General features: G+C 43.1%; 3 protein-coding genes across 7 annotated transcripts; 2 read left to right on the forward strand and 1 right to left on the reverse strand.

The window, feature by feature from the left end:
- The first annotated feature begins 1142 nt into the window (after positions 1-1142).
- Positions 1143-7931, forward strand: LOC133890581 (folate-biopterin transporter 1, chloroplastic-like). Of its 4 annotated transcripts, none has more exons than XR_009904076.1 (11): positions 1224-1381; positions 1510-2031; positions 2179-2243; positions 2331-2493; positions 4201-4349; positions 4436-4684; positions 5451-5619; positions 5699-5791; positions 6146-6674; positions 7404-7486; positions 7589-7931. XR_009904076.1 is itself a non-coding variant. In XM_062331023.1 (9 exons), exons 1-9 carry the CDS (start codon positions 1261-1263, stop codon positions 6428-6430), a joined length of 1554 nt encoding a protein of 517 aa, XP_062187007.1. In that variant the 5' UTR covers positions 1143-1260; the 3' UTR covers positions 6431-6898. The 4 variants fall into 4 exon arrangements, 2 of the variants coding, with proteins under 2 accessions (XP_062187007.1, XP_062187006.1); XR_009904077.1 differs by having other exon boundaries at positions 7420-7486; XM_062331023.1 differs by lacking the exons at positions 7404-7486; positions 7589-7931 and having other exon boundaries at positions 1143-1381; positions 1772-2031; positions 6146-6898.
- Positions 7932-10644: 2713 nt separating this feature from the next.
- On the forward strand, positions 10645-11439 carry LOC133891398 (uncharacterized). The gene has a single exon (XM_062332115.1). The coding sequence runs from the start codon at positions 10848-10850 to the stop codon at positions 11343-11345; it is 498 nt and encodes a 165-aa protein (XP_062188099.1). The 5' UTR covers positions 10645-10847; the 3' UTR covers positions 11346-11439.
- Positions 11440-13892: 2453 nt separating this feature from the next.
- LOC133891397 (FRIGIDA-like protein 4a) lies at positions 13893-17603 on the reverse strand. 2 transcript variants are annotated; one of them, XM_062332114.1, is made up of 4 exons: positions 17486-17591; positions 16566-17155; positions 15122-15300; positions 13893-14927 (listed from the first exon to the last, which is right to left on the reverse strand). In XM_062332114.1, the coding sequence occupies exons 1-4, from the start codon at positions 17488-17490 to the stop codon at positions 14247-14249; spliced, it is 1455 nt and encodes a 484-aa protein (XP_062188098.1). In that variant the 5' UTR covers positions 17491-17591; the 3' UTR covers positions 13893-14246. The 2 variants fall into 2 exon arrangements, with proteins under 2 accessions (XP_062188098.1, XP_062188097.1); XM_062332113.1 differs by having other exon boundaries at positions 16566-17603.
- Positions 17604-20658: the final 3055 nt, after the last annotated feature.

A 20658-nucleotide genomic window follows, 5' to 3' on the forward strand; every position in this document is an offset into this window, starting at 1 on the left:
GGTCCAGAAGGTCCTCAGGATTGCAAGTTGTAGGTCCTTCACGGACGTTTCGACAGGACCTCGCACGCCGCCTCCTCTGCCGCCACGCCCCTCTGCCATATTCACTGTCCCACCTTAGCCATCGGTATATCCGACGTATGCCGCTGAGCCCTCGAGGTTCTTCATGTGTCCAAACTACGAGTACAAACCACCCCAAGACAACATCCATGGTGGCTACCACTGCTAGGTAAATACTTCAGGCCAAACTACTCCAAATACAATTGAGATTTACCATTGAAAATTTTGGTCTTTGTTGCAGTCTCCGTCACCACTACATGAATTCGTCAGTGGCTAGATACTGAGCAATCACCAGTAGATGTGTTCATCCTACACGAGCAGCACTGGGTCACTTAGAGACGATTCCATAAAACGGAAACTAACGAGAGGAGGGAGGCTGAGTGCAAATGCATTCAGGAGGAGCATAACCGCAAGGAGTTGGCCTGTGAGGTAGAGAGGGGAGGGGAAGCGCGAGAGGGTATGCCAGGTGCGTGAGGCAGGATCGAAAGCTGTGAGAAAAGGAAAATATTCATGTTGCACTCAATAGAGTTGATGTTGTAATCATATTGTTTATATTTTCTAAGACATATTATGTTTATAATTAGTACATGAATATGTTAGAATGATCGTGTATATTGCAGCACCGATTAAAATCGTCGTGTTCAACCATCTTTTTTTTGATAATTTCACATATAAAAACATCAAATACGATGAACTTTTAAATAATTCGAAAACACCTAATGGCGACACTAACTCTACCACAAACAAGAACACGTTGAAACCCTAAAATCAGCATTTAACAAACCTAGGAAGATGTCGCCTCTTGGTTGATAGTGTCTATCTAATGGGCACCATGCTAACCAATCATATTAAGGTATTGTCTATTGAATGAGCGATATCTTATTATTACACTTATAACGGATGATAGTAGGGTAAAAATAAACATATAATTTTACAAATATTAAAAAATATATAAAAGGTTCCTCTAATCCCATCGCAGCTCGACAGCCCCAACAACGCGCGGGAGCGAGCGAGCGAGCGAGAGAGCGCGCGGGTGGGCCCACTATGGCAGTGGACGAGAGAGATATCAGGCAGATATTACCGCTTCGCTTCGCTGCTCTGCATCAAATCTGGCGTCCCACTTCTTCGGCCCCGTGCTTTGCGTTCCCCGTCTCCGCCGCGTCCCTCCAACCGGCCTCGCCGGAGACTGCGAGGTCGCGCGAGATGGCCTCAGGTAGCTCGGCCGGCCGCGGCCCCTACGACGAGGAGGCCGCCGTCCGCCACCCCCTCGAGCTCGACGACCGTGGCGCCGCCTCTGCCTCCTCGTCCTCCGAGCACCGGCCTGGTGAGCTCGAGGTTCTCTCAGTGGGGCTAGGAATCGCTTACTTGCGAGGGATCTGGTGGGGATAGCTGCTGCGTGCAGCTTGGATGGGTAAATTAGAGCTACTGAGCATTTCTGATGCATCTCTACAGGGTTTCTGGTCGCTGTGATGCCCAATGTGTTGCAAGGGGCACAACTATAAAATGTGCTGGAAAGTGAAGGCCAGTTTGTGGTTGCTGTATTACACTATGGAGTCTAATTGGTTTGGGAAATTTTTACTCATGTTTGTAGGAGCTGTTAGCCTACGTTTTCAGGCTATGTTGTTTTGTTTAAATGGCTGGCCGTATGCGTTTGTTCCACCCCCCGAATCAGGATCATCTCAAATGCTCATTCCTGTCATGGTACCTATTGTAGGAAATGCCATCCCTAGATATCAAGCAGGCTCAGCGAAGGGTGATACAAGTAATAGATACTCTGAGGAGTGGCAGCAGCCCAGTACAGATGATGTGGGCAAGAGTAAGCCCGGGTCGAGATACTTCACGGCATTTGGGGTGGATCTGTCCCCTGATAATATGGCCGTTGCCATTGTATATTTTGTGCAAGGGGTTTTAGGTCTCGCCCGACTTGCTGTGAGTTTTTACTTAAAAGATGATCTTCGTCTCGATCCAGCTGAGGCATGTGATTCTCATTCTTTTTCTGTCCTCCATGTATTGTCTTTATGCTCTTCATATTTAGAGATTTGCTCTTATTCAATGCATGCAATAATTTATGTTTTGGACACTAGGTAGTGTTAAGTGACTAAGATGGTTTCTCTTATATAGACTGCAGTTATATCTGGTTTCTCATCCTTGCCATGGTTGATCAAGCCCCTCTATGGATTTATCAGGTCTCATTAAAGCTCCCACATACATTTCTTTCTCATGTATACGCACTTCTGTACACTTGATTATGATTCTTTGCTCTCCCCTTTCAGTGATTCCATTCCACTCTTTGGATATCGACGAAGGTCATACCTTATTCTGTCAGGGTTCCTTGGAGCACTTTCATGGAGTCTGATGTCCACAGTAGTGAACAGTAAATATGGTGTGGCATTCTCTATTCTTCTTGGGTCACTTTCTGTTGCCTTCTCTGATGTTGTAAGTATGAACTGAATATTGTACTTTCAGGCTATCTTTGATCTTTTGTGAATCCTTTATATTGATCATCAACGATATTAAATGTTGATATTTCGTTTGTTCAAGCTTTAGCAATTAGCATTTATTAAAGTGGTGATGTACTCCAGTTCCTGATATTTTTCTTGTTCTTTTAATAGTCATATTTGATGCTAAATTCTTAAACTAGTTTGCATGATAATAAACATGCTTCTGAATGTGGCAAGCTGATTTCCTTGTATGTTGGGTTCTAAATCCTATTTTATGTAGTCCAAGTAAGAAAAACTGTGATAATTTTATATAGAAAAGGACTGTCAATTTGCATTGAGGATGTAAGGTATCTAACAACTCAATGCGACTTTACAGATTAATACAGGCATGAGAAAAGTTTAACAAGTATGAAAAATTAAAAGAATACACAACGATTATATCTACAAAAAGAACTGATACTCCACAAGTGAGTTTTGAATCATCATCCTTGCATTGGTTTCTATAAATGTTATCTCTTAAATTTCTGCATTGTGCTTTCCTGCCTGCTTCATGCAAATCCTTACCCTTATGCAATATTGAGTACAAAAATAAGATCAGCTGTTTAGGAATCAGTATTTCTGCATATTGAAAAGTTTTTTGCCCCCTTGATTCCAAATTCTGTACATACAGACCTTATCTCCTTACATGATACAGCTTACAATTGCATCCTTCAAGCTCTTGACAACAATCCACTCTTATATTCTGTAAACTTTAGTTATTAGCATCCTTCTATTGAGAAACTGGGTAACTGTGATAACTAGATTGCCTTGATTATCAGGCTCTGGTCCTTTCTTAGATTATTTCCTGCTTGCTTAATCCGAAACACACTGCTGCCTTTATATAGGCGATTGCATTTATTTATGGAAGGAGATAAGTAAGGGAACCTTCAAGCTAAACAAGGAAATAACTAACCAAATCTTCTCCAACTAAACATGGAAGTAATAACTAATGAAGCTACTAATTTAATTCCAAACCTAGCTAATCTGTTGATTGTGTTCCATAACACCTTCAGTCAAATGTTTCTTTTAATTTGTAAGCATCCAAATATATCAATGTACAGGCCAACCAAGGGACCAGTGGCCACTGTCCTCAAGAATCGCAACTATTACAGAAACCCAAACTCCCATTTATGTTCCTCGTCATGAAACCATTAGCAAATTTTCCATGGATTGTTACAAAGTGGAGGCACATCGGCTACTTTTGAATTTAGCTTGAATTGTTTGATTTGATTTTCTTGCAAAATGTAGAATTTCTAGGCTTTTATTTCACCAGTTTGCATACTAATAATGCAAAATGTAGATATATTTTAATACCATTTTTGTTCAAGAAGATATTGGATATTACTACTCACCACAACTATATTTCCATTTCCAGATTAAGTTTGCACTGTATGGTTGACAATTTGTGTTTATATTTGCTATGCAATTCAAACTGATCAAATCATCGCGGGTTTTGTCGGGAACTAAAATTCAAAACATCTAGTCAGGCATGCCATTCTGATTAAATATGTATCCAAATTAATACTTTTTATATAAAAAAATGTCATATCATTCATCACATGTTGGAGCTGTGCGCTTCATGAATCGGTACAAGGGAATAACAAGTTTTATAAGTATTATTGCTTCAAGATTTGTCACAATAGACCAAGTGGGAACACTGCAGGTGGTGGATTCTATGGTTGTTGAGAGAGCTCGTGGCGAATCGCAAAGTACATCTGGATCTCTCCAGTCACTGTGTTGGGGATCTTCTGCCTTTGGAGGAATTGTGAGTGCGTACTTCAGCGGTTCACTTGTGGAAATTTATGGAGTAAGGTTTGGCCCATACTATCACTGCAGCCACGTTGTGCCCTATTGTTTTGTAGTGCTGTCTACTGATGAAAGTATTCCTGTAAACGCAGATTTGTGTTTGGTGTTACAGCATTCTTACCCCTGATGACATCTGCTGTTGCAGTACTTGTAAATGAACAGAGTATACCTTCTGGAGAACATAATAACTTACTCTCTGGTTTAGGATTCGTTGAGAACTCTAAGCAGCACATTAGGCAGCTTTGGACTTCAGTAAAGCAACCTAACATTTTCTTGCCCACATTGTTTATATTCCTCTGGCAAGCAACACCTCAGTCAGACTCCGCTATGTTTTTCTTCATGTATGTACTAAAATTTCTTTACAATATCATCTGCAATGATTGCTTCTGATTGTTGAACTGGAGTTAGTTGTAAATCCAATACAACAGCTTTCATGGCCTAGAAGAAAGGTCTTAATTATAGAAGTTGCTGAATGTTTCCTCTAGCTCATCTTTATTTGGAGCACTTTCACTACCATAGGGTGTAAAGCATACACAATAGCCAAGCAAGATTCGGATTTGACAAAATACAAGATGGTGATTTTGGGTAACTAAATTTCGAACATCATTTTATACATGCCAGCAAAGTGGTGGTATTCATTAGTTCCATCCCTTCTTCAGTATTAGTTTATTAAAGTTTGAAGCTATATAAAGCTATGATCTCATATTTTTTAATGCTAATTAAGCAAGTATGGCAGATTATTGGTGTACGTGTTTTGCATTTTAAATCATCTATAATTTATGCACAACTAGTCATACGAGTTAGATGGGTCAGAGTTACCTTTGGATTTGTTTCCTTTTCTGGTTTGGAATCCTCTTGGACACTATATAGACCCTTTTAGCCACACATGATAGAATGGATTAACATGACATCCCTTCCTTGTAACTCTTCTCATATAGTGGATCTTTGCCTCTGTGCGCTTGTGGTTTTGGGTTTTGCACGTTAGATCTAGGTCTCTTATGTGATCGATTTTTCCTTTGTTCATTGTGCTTTTTACAATAAATATACATGATTAACCTGTTAAATGTATGGTGTTTAAAATGATTGATTTTTTGTGTCCTTATTCAGCACAAATAAGCTTGGATTTACTCCAGAATTTCTAGGGCGTGTAAAGCTTGTTACCTCTATTGCATCCCTCCTCGGTGTTGGGCTCTACAATTATTTTCTGAAGGAAGTTCCCCTAAGGAAAATATTTCTCGTGACAACCATCATAGGCTCAGCCCTTGGAATGACACAGGTGCTCTTTGTGCTACTTATTTGATTGATACTGCAATCATTTTCCATCATTAAAACAGACTTGTGTTTTATATATCCAGGTTCTTCTTGTAACTGGGCTTAATCGCCAGTTTGGGATCAGTGATGAGTGGTTCTCCGTTGGTGATTCATTAATCATCACAGTCCTTGGTCAAGTATGCAACACTGCTGCAATTGCTTATTGATTAGTAAACTCTTTTACATAACTGGGGTGCATGGGGAAAAAAAAGAATGCCTTTGCCATTCATGTGCCTATTCCGACATAATGACCATGAAACCTAGTACCTTTATATGCTCATAACCGAGGCTGACCAGTCCAGGCTCAGCATCAATACCTATTTCGAGGAGTATATTGGCCACTTTTGAGGAGAGCATTCTCATGTGGCAATGGTTCCACAATTGTAGCATCATTTAGTTATCATCATATCTGGCTTAGATCTATGCTTCAAGATTTCCTCCTGCCTTCAATTACTTGTATGCAATCTTATGTCGCCTGAATCTTGTTGTAGGCTTCATTTATGCCGGTCTTGGTGTTAGCTGCCAAATTGTGTCCCCCAGGAATGGAAGCGACTCTGTTTGCAACTCTGATGTCTATTTCTAATGCTGGAAGTGTTACTGGTGGCCTGATTGGTGCTGGTCTAACTCGGGTTTTTGGGGTCACTAGGGACACCTTTGGGAATCTACCTCTCTTGATTGTCGTCTGCAATCTTAGTTCACTGCTGCCCCTACCTCTGTTAGGTCTCCTTCCAGAGGAATCAGGCGATACAGATAACAAACAAACAAAGCATAAGTGATTGAGGTTTTGTCTCCATATGTTCTGGCTTCCAAGTATTGCATTTGCATACTGCAGACCCCAGCTCATGATATGGCCCATCCAGTAGGAGTCAAGCAGATCAGCTGGGAAACACAGGACAGGCTGCATATAATTTCAGTTGGTCACTGTTGTCATCACTCAATTCAATCTACTATGACCATTTACTTGTGTGATGGAAAAGTGATTCATGATCATCTGAAAATGAACTATGCTACAGCATACAGGTACTTCCCTTTTTTTTTAGTTTCTAATTTAACTTGTATGCTGGGACAAGGTTTTATTGCTTGTTAGCTAATGTAACCCACACGAGAAGTAGAAAAGGGGTTGAAGATAGTAGTTGAATAATGATTCCCTTACTAATTTGAATGTATCATGCCAAAAAGCGACTATTGATTCCCTTGGGGAATCTGAATTATGGACATGTGAAGAAAGAAATACTTGTGCATTATTTGACTTGTGATACATTATCAGGTTCTGCTTGCATTTCGTTGTAAGTGATCCAAAGCATTTGTTTACACCCAAAACAAAGTGGCATCACAGAGGCACTTATGGAATACTACAGGCATAACAGAAGTGTAACATCCATTACAACTCACTGAATTTTTCTCTGTCAATAGACAGTGCACGTGAAACTGTATCCCTTCCCTTCCACGAATATTTTGAGGTCAACATGAAATATGGTTCCAATTTATTGTCAAGTTGAATCACAAATAGAGCTATGATTCTAATCAGGGGAGTGTGAAAGACAACCTGAAATATTGAGGACATGGTGTATTTGTTTCTTTTTACTTTTAGAGCACGGTGTGCTTCAACGACTGATAGAAATTTCCAATGAACGAGCATCGGTTTAATTATATTGTGTGTGCTAGTCATCTTCGTTACTTCCCTTCAGGAAAAAAAACTAACTTTTTGTCTTCTCCATTATTGATCTCTGTTCTAAATTACAACTCTAGATCGGTTCAAAACCAGGTATAAATCGCAAGGTACGTCTGAATATTCGGTCTGAGTTGCTCTTGTAGACCTGACTCGTCAGAAGGTGAGCAATACGATTTGCTTGTAGCATTCAGGTTTCTGTCAGCATCACCTTTACATCATTATCTTGCATCAGTTTATCTCCTAGATTTTTTTATTGGCACAGGGTCCATGTCGGCATATCCATCGTGTCAGCATTCCAGTGTTTGTTTCCGTATTTTAAGTGCTCATCTAATCAGCATAGTTGGATTATTCTGTCACATGAAGCATTCTGACCGACTTCTACTTTCATCGCATTTGTGGGGTCAACTGTGAACTGCATCGTTGTTTTTCTGATAAAAAGGCAGGAGATCGTATTCGGATCCGATTTCTGGGATCAGATCCAGCCTTTCTGACCTCCGGTTCCATTCACAAGCATCTTGAGATGCTTCATATGATTGTAATAGTCTAGACTCTCATCATGAACGAAATTACGAATTTGAGTACAAATTGTAGTTGTACTTGCAGTACTTGTTTTGTTCGTATGGACGCCGCCATCCAAGTCCAGATGGTAACAAGTGGCGGATCAAGCCTATCCATTATATACACCTTTTTAAACAATACATGAGTTTTTTTTAAATAAAGGTTTAGGATATCATTATTATTACCCTGTTCCGTACGAAAGTGTGTTAGGCCAGATCTGCACAAGTTTGGCTACGCAGTTTACAACCTCAACTACCTAGTGATAACTCGCAAGCAACTAGAATTTGAGGTTCTGGTTACTTGCCAGTTTGCTCCGGCCAAAGTTTGACAAATAGGCTCATGACTCTGGCATGGCAAGTTTTGTGCTGATTTTACTCGCTACATCTGGATATACATTACATCTTTAGAACACAAGGATTGTGCAGGAAATTAACTCGGTTCCAATATCCCGTTTGGAACGTAGGATTCTCGAAACGCATAAATAGGAGAAACACACAATTGGAGTTGCCTAGCATTTGAATCCTAAAGGAATGAAAAACCATAGGAATTACTCACATGAAGCGTTTGTATGCTTCATACGATGATACGAAAAGTACATGAATTTGGGAGTTATATTTTCATTAGCAAGAGAGAGAAAGAGAAGATGCATCGGAACTTTCAAAGGAATTGAAACAAATGAGGTTAGAGCTCATGCTAGAATTCCTCTAACTCGGTTCTAAAATTACAGAGGAGGTGCTTAAGAGGTTATACTACGGTTGCGATTTGCAATCACAATAAATAAACAAATATATATATATATATATATATATATATATATAGAAAATAAGTGCTATTGTATACTAGGGAGTAGAATAGTTTTTCTCGTAATTCTACGCCCACGCCCACGCCCAATACAGCCTTGGCCAATCCCATCCCACACCCACGCTCCAGAACGACCCGTCCCGCGCCAGCACGTGCCCAGTCGCACGCCCCCGCGCACATATGCCCACCGTGTGTTGCTCGTTGCTGTCTGCTCAATAGCTGTTCAGTAGTTGTTATTTAGCAATTTTTTAAGTAGTTGTTTAATAGTTGTTATTCAGTAATTTTTTAGTAATTTTTAAGTAATTTTACTATTAGTTGGATGCTTTCAAGTATAAATTTACTATGACTCAGATAATTCAGTAGTTGTCAGTAATGCGAGAATTTATTGTGACTTGAATTCTTCAGTAATTTTGCTATGAGTTAGATGAAGTGTGAAAAATTATAACGTGTTGGAAATTAAATTTACTACAAGTTGAAAATTTATAGTTTTTAAATAGAAATATAAAAATTTACTATGATTCAGATGCTTCAGTAGTTATCAGTAGTTTTATTTAGTAGTTATGTTAGTAGATATCTATTAGTTTTAAGTCATAGAAAAAATATTTAGTAGCTTCAGTAGTTATCAATAGTTTAATATTCAGTAGTTTTAAATTATAGTAAAATTATTTAGTAATTTATGTCAGTAATTTTAAGTCATAGTATATTTGTTTGGTAGTTTATGTTAATAGTATCAGTAGTTGTCAATAGTTATCAGTAGTATCAGTAGTTTTTATCACTAATTTTATTTAGTAGTATCAATAATTTTATTCAGTAATATTAATAGTTTGTTTGGTAGTGATAACTGTTAAAACTACTTAATAATAATTACTAATAAAATACTAACACTACTGACGTGGCTCGCTGCCGGTTCCATGCCATGTGGCACGCACGAGTTGCGCGGGGCGGCTGGGCTGGCGGCTTGCTATGGCACGAGTGGACTAGATTGGTTGTGGTATAGAATAACTAATTTACACGTTGAGTATAGAATAACACTACCTTTTATATATATATGGCCTTCACATGAGACGTTCTTTGTAATTGTGTTTTTCTTTCTCTTGAAGTGACTGGACGGTCCATTTTAAATCCTGGATTATACTGTGGATGGAAACTTTTCTGGTAATATTGTTGACTAGACCTCTGGCATGTAGGGTCCATGCTGCTGTGGCCCCCCGCCACTTGGAAGAGTGTGATGTGCGAGGACAGTGCAAATGGGGCACACGTCACATCGTAACTTATGCGCTTTCTTATCCTGCAATCCTATCTCTTTTGACATCATCACCTCCCTTTGTTTGTTCTCCTCTTTGCCCTTTTCATTTCATTGCATGTAACCTTTTTTTTTATCTCTAAACTTTTTCTTTTTTTGCGAGTGAAGATCTTCTAAACTTGCTACGCTGATATTTGAAATCATGCCTTTTAGTCTCATGTTAAGTCATTTGGATCTTTTTAGTATTTTTGTTTATTATCATCTTTTTAGTTAGATCTTGTGTTTTATCAAGAGTCCACTCTAACTTAAATAGGACAAAGGATTCATTGATGTTGTTAAGTCATTTGAATTAAGCTTTGTTTGTTAAAATCTATCCAACTAGTTTAAGATCTCAACTACTGAACTCAGTCTTCGGACTTGTATTAGCGAGAATTTCTTATTTGCATTAGAATATAAGTGATTTTCTATTTATTATTTCATAAAATGAAATTTTTTATTTGTCATTGTTTCTATTTTTTATTTTTTCTCACGACTTTTATACACTTTATCTATAAAAAAGTCATATTTACCCCAGGGAGCTAAGTTATTAGAATGTGATGTACTATAAAGGTGTAATTTTTTTTACAACTTTAATATTCACTATAAAAATTAATTCTAACTTTTGAATATGAGATTTAGGAATAGTTGCAACGCAGATAAAATTAAAATGACACCGCCCGATGGCTTGGCCACTACCGCTTCCTTTGCTCCTCTTCCTCCCCAATTCTCCAGCGCAGCGCAGAGACACGGAGGAGCTCCGCACCCGGAGCGCGAATTTGAAAGAGCCCCTCCGATTCACCCTCTCCGCCTATCGCGGTCTCTAGGGTTAGTGTTTCGTGCCCTTTTCCGCCTCCCGACGCGGCCGCATCCAGCGCCCGCCATGAGGGTCCACCCGGCCCCGCGGAAGCGCACCATCGCCGTGCAGCGCTGCGCGGCCGCGGCTGGCGGGAAGAAGCTGCGGCGCCTGCCGCACATATTCGCGAAGGTGCTCGAGCTCCCCTTCGCGGCCGACGCGGACGTCTCCATCGAGGAGGACGCCGCGGCGCTGCGCTTCGTGGTGGCCGCCGTCGACGGGTTCTCCCCCGCCGGCGCCCGCGCCCACGCCGTCGAGATCCACCCGGGGGTCACCACGGTCGTCGTCCGGGACGTCTCCGTCGGGGCCGGCGGCGACGACGGCGCCGCCGCGTTCGAGCTCGACCGATGGCGCTTCCGCCTCCCGCCCTGCACCCGACCCGCTATGGCCACCGCGACCTACGCCGAGGGCGAGCTCGTCGTCACCGTCCCCAAGGGCGCTGTCCCTGATGATGCGGACGGCGACGGAGCCGCCGTCCTTGTCGGCGCCGGCGCCGATGCCGAGAGCGTCCTCGTGCTTGTATAGTAAATTTATGCCAGAACTCGACTATTTTGCTGATTCGCCTGTTTCTACTAATATTTAATATTTATATATCATGCGAGATGATGATGATATGCTACTAACAGAGCAGTAAGAGTAAGAAATAATGTACGTGAATCACCATTGCTCTGAGTTTTCTGTGGGTACATCTGATCTGCTCATGCAGTAGTCATGTGCCAGTTCTTACAGAACATCTGTGCTATATAACTATAAAATTGAGTCGATTAGGTGGGTTAGATTAAGCATGAAGTGGCATTCCGGCATATGCTGCAGTTACATTAGCTTGGTAAAATTGAAGCATCAAATGGTTTGGATTGGAAGTTGGGATCTGTCAATCTGGTTTGATCAGAAATAGGGAAGCTGCTTGATGAGATGGTTTCAATTGAGATGAAGAGTCACCTTTGTAGCTAGTGATTTTTTTCCAGTAAGTTAGTGGCGACTGGAAGACTGAAGAGTGACTCTATAGTTTGCTTGATGCTGGAGCATTTTGAGCGATTTTTTAATCTCATGGCATCTGATATGTACAGATGATTTTAATGTCTCTAGTCATCGTTGTCTTGCAAGTTTAGTTATGTATGTGCATCTGCTGTGCTAAATTGATGGAAATGATTGGGTTGCAATTTGGAAATTAAGGGGTCACGGGTCCATTCAGTCGAGTTTTTCTTTTTCCTATCCGTTTGTCTATATCTTAAACCCGAGCGCTCGGGTCACAATGTTTGTGTTTGTTTGTTTGTTTTCTTTCCCTCAATTTTTCGGATTGGTGATGCCTATCAATCAATCACCAATCCATTCAAAGGACATATCTAGTTTGTTTTACATGCACCATAACAGAAATTTGCTTGTGTTCCATACAAACGTGCAATAAGTAATAATTTCATCGTTAGAGCGATAGAGCCTATCCCATCAGCTACTGAGCATATAGTGGCTTAGATTTCCTTGTCAACTTTATTCTAGTTTTGTTCAATGTATTCACTCCCTTTTTATCACATCTTTTGCCTCCAGAAGATGCTTGACTTGCTTGTCAAACTAGCCAACTTCTAATTGAGTCCTGTCTCCACCTCAATTTCTTTCATGTCAGCGATTGGAGGATGCATGTTAATCAAATTTCTTGTAAAACTGCTAGGCTCCCTGGCACTCCAAAAGTATTTAGCTGCTTTGAGCAACCCCTTTCCCGAGTTCCTTTCTGTGTATTTGTTCAAGTAAGATGAGTAATCTTTACCAGTCACATGTCTTCGATTTTGCTATAGCTGTACTATGGTGATAGTATTTAGATAAGGCTTGTTGAAGCTATCGTTTCTCTGAACTGGTCGGCATTTTCCATTTTCTTCCCATTCCCCGTTAACTGTTTACTGCGTGGAAGTTACTTGATCTTCGCTGTATACATTATTTCTGTTTCCCTTTCTCTCCCGCTCTTACCTCGTTGGCACGGTGCATCCTCCAGCACAGATGCTGAAGTATTTGCGAAGGCGTTGAAATATTGGCTTTCTTCATTTCTTGTAAAGACTTGAGAAATTTCACCCTTTTTCCCTGCAAACTTCGGAGTGGAGTGGAAGCAACAAAAATTGAGAGAAACATCCAGCATCTTTACCCCTCCTGTTCCTGTTCATACAACTTTTTTTTTTTTTGACTCTCTGTTCATACAACTTTTGGCACGAAACGTTGAGATATTTTTCAGTTGCGTTGCAAAACTGAAAGGTAAGGTTAGATAATACTGTGCCCTTTTCTGGGAGGAAAGTGATGGAATTTCGCTTTTCTAGTCATCGTGGAAGCTGAAAAGAATCTTGCTTTACCTGGACTAGAATGTCTGATTTACATTGGAGTAAAATTCAGGCGTCTCGCATCCGACAGAAGGAGATTCTCACCGAGAAATGATGACTTCATGTTGGTTGGCTTGCTTCTGAGTTTCTATCTAATTTTTTTGACGGTATGAGCAGAGCACCAGGCTGGCAGCGCATGACTGGACTCGATCGACAGAGCAAGGCGCGGTGAACACTTGGAAAGGATAGCATGTGTTGGGGAAATGATGAACCAAAGCATCTAGCTCCTGCCATGCCATTATTGTTTATGAACAAAATCGTTTTTGATCAAACGCCTGTAGTCCTACACAAATGGTGTTAACGCCTGTTAAAAATGCTCATCTGCAGCACAATAGGATCAGATTGACCAGCAACAGCACAGCGTTCTCAATCTCTCGTCAAATGTTCCTAAAAAATGTCTCAACAAATGAAATGCTTCCAGCTCTAGCAAAAGAAGAAGCAAGGTAAAAAAAGAACTATGGGTGGAGCATGCATGCATCTGCTAGCCTGCCTGCTAATGCCACTACACTGGTACCAAATCAGACAGGCAATGCCATGTGACCACACCCCACACCATTATGATCTAACATGAGCATCACCTTCACTCATTATCCTTACAGCTGACTACAACAGCTAACATGAGACAAACAAACAATGAATATGCACCTTTCATAAAACAAAATTGAATATGCACACCAAACACAATTGAAAAACAATCATGATAACACAGCATAGCTAAACTAGAAAAGGCCTTTAATAAGTCCATGGTACATCAAGTACTTAAGGATTACATGCTGATTTTTTTGGGGGCGGTTTCATAGTTCTGAATAGAATTACATAAGGTGACGAGGGTCTCAAGGATAGCATACATAATTACATCCAGGTTCCTTAGTAGTAGTAAAAAGTAGTGGTCTAGCATGAGATGAGAGCTAACACAAGGCGTCTAGTAGTTGTGGTAAGAACATATGAGATGGCATACCCAACCTACCGTTGTAGTCAGTCACTACAAAATAGGGCCATTGCGCGATTTTGAGTCGTTGGCATCATCAGTTGTCATGTCATTCATCAGCGACTTTTTTTTTGACTGAACCTACCGGTAGTAAGCCTGGTGGAAGGCAGGAGCCATTCCGTTGTTGTAAGCTCCCATCCCATTGCCATATCCGCCATAGGGGGCAGGGTAGCTCATGGGAGGGGCGGAGTATGGCATGCCAATGCCGACATTAGCTACCTCCTTGGCTGGGTAGACATATGGCTCTCTAATCGCCGGTGGGCTCTGGTTGCAGTAGAGGCCATGTCCAGCCGGCCTATCATAAGGATAGGGAGAGGCCGTGGCATATGATGTGTGGGAAGGGGAGGCTGTGGCGTATGATGCATAGGAAGGGGAGGGCGTGGTGTATGATGTGTGGGAAGGGGAGGGCGTGGCGTATGATGTGTGGGAAGGGGAGGTTGTGGCGTATGATGTGTGGGAGGGAGAGCGGGCAAATGTGGCGGGAGCTGGGAAAGAAGACACACAAGCGTTGCTAGTGAGACGACCTGCCTTAGCAGGAGGCATTGGGCCTCCATTGCTTGCACGGATGCGCTTGTTGGCAGGGCCACTGCTACCACCACTGGAAGAGCTTGATGCTGCCTTTTTCTTCTCGGTCTTGGCCTTCTCCAGTTCTTCAAGCTGCTTCCGAAGATCCTCCAGTGGAAACTTGGCTTCCAGTTTACGGTCCTCGACACACTTTATAACAGCTCGCAGTGCAGACTGCTCTTTCTTGTTCACATTGCTCTGCAAAATACATAGCATCAGATTCTATTAGGCTCCATACAACAAACAGACACAAAAACTGAATTCACCCAAACAGGGAGGTGATAAAAAACTGAAATTAGAAGTAGCATATGGAGGATAAATAGCACTATGCACATCAACACATACTAACATTGTTAACATGTCAGTTAACACTTGAGATACGTATATCGTACCCCAGATTGGCCACTGCTAGCGCTCGAAGTATCTGAAGCAGTGGATGATGCCTTCTTAGAGTCTTCCAGATAGGACTTCAAAAGAGGAACTGGAGCGAACTTCTCCTGAAGACCAGCCTCATATGCGAAATTCACAGCATCAAGCTGCTGCCTCTTAGCAATTAGTTCCTCGATGATATCTGCAAAAAAGACATATTAATAGTGTGGAGTCACTGGTCTACTTAAGTCTGAACGAGAGCAGAACTGATTATCTGTCATAAAAGAAAACACACCAATCTTTTAACAAGAAAATAGAAAATAATCCATACATAAGCATCAGGCATGCAACAGTGAATATAATATGAAGGCAAAACAAAACTGTGAGCACCATGAATTTGGCAGCAAACTCAATGGTAATAACAGACATATTTAGATACAGCAGAGTAGAGACCAGAGATAATTGGTGTTGCAGCAGCATGACTTAATACTCCCTCCATTTCTTTTTATAAGGCGCACACACATTTCAATATCTAAACTGTCTTTGACTAACAATTAGTCTAAAAATATGTAGGTTTGCTACACAAAAATGGTAAACCTTGATTTATATTTGGAAGTATTTTCCTATGATTATGATTTTGTTCTTGTGAACAATATAATATAAGTGAAGTAAGCAGTCAAAGTTTAGTTTTGGAAACCAAACCTTGTATTTGAAATGGAGGAAAGTAGAATGTAGTAGTATGCGTTGGAAGTTGGAACAGAAAAGAAGGCTGTCAAGCACTTTCTGGTGCTGCAGTAAGATGTGTGGAATTGGCACAGTCCAGAAACTTGTTCTTAACGATACTGCAAGACGGGACTGCCTTTCACTCTAAGGAAACAGCACTGTAGGCACAAGAATCTGACGACATCTAAAGGCCAAAGCAATGGCCCCAAGACAAGCGCCACTAAGAATGATGGCGATCAGGTACAGAAGACACAGTTATCCTTACCACTTGATAAACACTAGAGGCTAGACAAACTTTTTCTAGCACATGGCTATGACAGAGACCACCCATCCCAGCAAAAGACATGGCTTACTCTAAAAAGAAATACCCATTCTAGTCATAGTACTACTATCATACCCTTACACAGTGGAGTACTCAGCAGTGTAACACTAGTTGGGGATTTTTTTTTTCTTGATTTTTTGCCGGGGTGATTTTATACCTTCATTCCAAAGACTATTGATGTGCTGATTACACTGTGGTCTTCAATTACTGGTGCCAACCAATTAATCCTATTGACAATTCAATGCTAGATCTAGACCAATTTACACCACTGCAAACTTGATCATCCACAAATCAACCATCTGAATCATTAAGGTCCACCATTTCAGCAGTTGGCATACACAAACCTAAGGAACTAGCAACAAAATTTGTGTAGCAAAATGGAACAAGAATGCTCGCAGGAAGCAAGATACAAGCATATATACCAGCCATTTCTTCCTCAAGGCCGAGGGTGATCGCGAGGCGGGGCATCTGTCGGCGCCAGGAGAAGCTCACCACGATCTTGCGGTAGAGCGGCCGGTCCTCCCTCTCCGCCACGGCGAACGTCGCCACGTGCTGCAGGAAGGCGTGCGCGTCGGACGGCTTGGCCCCTTCCACCCCGCCCTTCTTCTCGACCGCCTCCTTCCACTCCCTCGCCATGCCCCGTGCGCGCTCCCGCGCGGCCCGCGGCACCAGGGGCCGCGCCGCCCCGATCTCCGGGTCCGGGTCGGCCAGCGCCGGCACGGCCGCCTCAAGGATGAGCACGCACGCCCAGGCCAGGTCGGCCGGGTTCTTCACCTCGCGGCGGTCCACCGGGAACACGTCGGCGACCGCGTCCATGACGAACTTGGCCGGATCCACGCAGCACTTGAGCGCCGGCGGCATCTCGGCGCGCAGCGCGTCCGCCTCCTTCCGCCGGGCGACCACGAACCCGAGGAACGCCGCGGAGTCCATCCTGACGCAGAGCGCGCGCAGGTTCTCGGCGAGTCCGGCCGCATCGGCGTCGGAGGGAACCCCCTTGTCCCCGCCGGAGGAGGCGGCGGCGGCGGAGAGGGAGTCGAGGTGGTCTAGCGCGCGGGAGACGGAGACGTCGATGGAGGCCTCCCGGCGGTGCAAGGCGTCGAGCGCGCGGTGGGTGCGCGCGTCAAAGGCGCAGCGGCGGGTGCGGAGCGCGTCGGAGCGGGCCGCAAGCCCGCGCTCCAGCGAACCGAAGTGATCCGCGAGCTGCTGGTACAGGTGCGTGCAGGTCGCCAGCAGCTGCTGCTGCCGCTCCAGCTCCGCGAACCCCGCGCTCACCATCGCGCCCGTCACCGCCTCCCCTGCCCCCTCCACCTCCTTCCCCACCGCCGCCGCCTCCACCGGCGAGGCCATGGGGGCCGGCTCTCCAAACCCTACTCTCTCTCTCTCGATCCACGAAACCCTAGCGCGAAATCCCTCTCGCGATTTGTCCCCGAGGCGTCGAGTGGAGGTGGGGAAAGGGAAAGGGAAAGGGAGAGGTGGGAATGAATAAAGAGGTGGGTGTGGGGAGCGGAGCGGAGCCAGCCAATGGGAGCCCGACGCGTGGCGGTTGCGGTACTGTAAAGTGGTCGCGGGAAAGAGAGTGCTGGCCATATCCTGCGTTACGCTGGGAGCAGATAGTGTGTTTCCAGTACAGGTGGGGCAGGGTTGGTGTGGGGCCGTGGTGTAAGTGAGTATGATCAGATGCGTTCACGTGAGGGCAAAAATGGCGGGGAAAGCTGGCGGCGTGGTGCCATATCCTGCGTTACGCGGGGAGGAGACAGTGTGTGTGCAGAACCGGTGGGGCAGGGTTGGTGTGGGGCCGGGGTGTAAGTGCGTATGGTCAGATGCGTTCACGTGAGGGTAAAAATGGCGGGGAAAGCTGGCGGCGTGGAGCCATATCCTGCGTTACGCGGGGAGGAGACAGTGTGTGTCTAGTACCGGTGGGGCAGGGTTGGTGTGGGGCCAGGATGTAAGTGAGTACGGTCAGATGCGTTCACGTGAGGGTAAAAATGGCGGGGAAAGCTGGCGGCGTGGTGGCGGGCAGTGTGGGAGATGGCGCGAACGGGCGCGTGCAGAGTGCACCCGAGAACGTACACACCGCCGGCGACCGTGTCCGCCACCGTGGATGGCTGCCCGGCTGCCGACGCTGGCAACCACACACAAGGCAGCAGACAATACTAAGCAATTAGTACTAGCACTAGTGAGCAGTGTCCAGATCCGTAGCGGACCACCACCGTACCCTACACAATCCTAGTGTCCCATGATCCCATCTTCCGGAAATCCTGTTCCCGGGCGCGCTAGCAGTTTAAGTTGTGCGTCCTAGAGAGACGGCTGATAGAGCTTACTAGTGTTTTGATATAAAGAATTTCTAGTTAATATTTTCTCCAAACTTTTTTTTTAACTTTATCTTCAAAAGTTTTGAGCTAATCTTTTCTTAAAAAGTTTTCTCGAGGTAAACTTTTTCTTAAAAAGTTTTCTCAAAAGTTTTGAAAAAACGTTTTCTAGAAAAGTTTTTGAAAATAAAAAGAGGTGAGGGAAAAAAAAATCAAAAATGAAAGGAGAAGGTTGTCGGAAAAGGCATGAGTTTAACAGCTCACGCGCATGAATTAGCAGCATGTCTTCGGTGACATAGCGCTAGAGGAAGGAAATGAGCTAACTATTCGGTCCGAAGCACAAACAGTTCACTTTCTCGATCTGAGAAGTGCAACTAAGTCAATTATTAGTGGACCTCACGTGTGAGCGATGATGTCACAAAGTGACAAAACATGTGACAATTTATTAGAGGATACATTTCCATAGACACAAGGATTGTCTTCTTCCTCCGTCTCCACTTATTTTTCTCTTTTTCTTCGTTTTTTCCTCCTTCCTCCTCCTCCCCAACAAAGTTTCAGCCAGTAGAAAGCAGCCCCTTGTAGATCCGCTCCTACCCACCATCAGTGATCAATCCATCGTCACAGATGGCATGATAATATAGAAGAAAGACTAAGTTGCGAGGAATAAGATCTCAAAGGCCTAGTGTCAAGTTAGAATGAACTCTCATGGCATGCCTTGGCTCGTCTGTGCTCTCCAAAACCCGTTGATAAAATGAAATATCAATACATGGCATGTTAGTATTTAACTTCAAAAGCATACGCATCTCCTTGGGCGAGGGGTAGCCACTGTTGGTCGGAGCTCGCCCCCAAATTTGTCGCAAATTTGAGTTCCAAATATGTTTTTGTTGGGGCCGTTCCGAAGTTGCCTCAAATTTGAGCACGTTTGCAGCTGTCGGTATGCCGCCTGAGTGATCTGTACGTTCGTAGATATGTACCAGTTGGCAGTACTGGTCTTTTGCATGCATGATTATATAGTACGTACAATTTTAAATTTGTGTTCCAATGCACAGGGCCAAATTTAACAATTACAATAATCCTCTCGACCTTGCACAGCTAGTATGATTCTGGAGGGCTGTCGAATCAACTAGTTTCTGAAGGAACTTTCGGGGAACGATCCAGGATCGAGCTCTCATGTTTCTTGTATAGCTCCTGTCCAGCTGTGTAAGTACGAGCCTTCTCTTTGAGAAAAAAGCATGATTCTGACAAAAGGAGTACACAAGCTAGGCCCCAACCACCATGTCCGTCTAGCTTTCAACCATTCCTAGCTACTTCACAAATCAAAACTAGCAGCGATATGATATTATGATGCCGATTGAACTGTATATGTTTAAAATAATCGTTCCTTGCTAACGAATATATATAATGATGGGAGCTAATGTTTGCTTTTCGAATAATTTCTAGGCCTTTTTTGGTGGCCCAGCTAGGAGTTCATTTTTTATGTTTTAGAAGCTAGCTAGCTTTGGAAGAATTAAGTTGGCTTTAGACAAAGCATCACCCCTTGTTTTGATAGCTATACGTTATATTATGTGATGCTTAACAAGGCGATAAAATGGACTGGTCTATCTCAAATATAATGGCCTAGGAACCTCCAATCAATTTCCAAGCGTGTCTTAAACGTGTACGTGTGTGGTGACGTGAGTGTGATATATGCATGTCATATGCATATGCCTAAAAGAGAATCTATTATGGCCCTTTAAATTGTGGATAATGTTGTTAGAGTTTGTAGTATTATTTAAGCCCAATCTCAAAGAAAGACACTTGGCGCAGCTTACTGGAACCCTTTCGTCTTCTAATCCTGATTCTAACCCAATTCTTTCTATCACATGGTACGGCAAAATGGATTTGTTGGATTTTTGTAATGGATTTATTGGATCTTTTTGTTTTAAGGATCCAGAATCAATGGATCGATGTGCATGGGAGCATGAACAAACCTTGATAGATCGACCTCGAAAGCCTGCATCCAGTTAGTCTTTAAAAAAAAAAAAAAAGGGAAAGCCTGCATCCAACTGAAAAGGGCCTTGGGTCATTAGCCCAAGATTGCTCTTCTTGGCCTACTGCGCTTCCCAAATATTGTAGCACATGAGTGTTATTAGCACGTGCTTCTAATTGGTTCCCTCAATAAAACGTGCTTCTGATTGGGGTCGACGTCGCCATAAACAGAAAATTA

Source organism: Phragmites australis, chromosome 14 (assembly GCF_958298935.1).
Source record: "Phragmites australis chromosome 14, lpPhrAust1.1, whole genome shotgun sequence".
Taxonomy (NCBI): Eukaryota; Viridiplantae; Streptophyta; class Magnoliopsida; order Poales; family Poaceae; genus Phragmites; species Phragmites australis.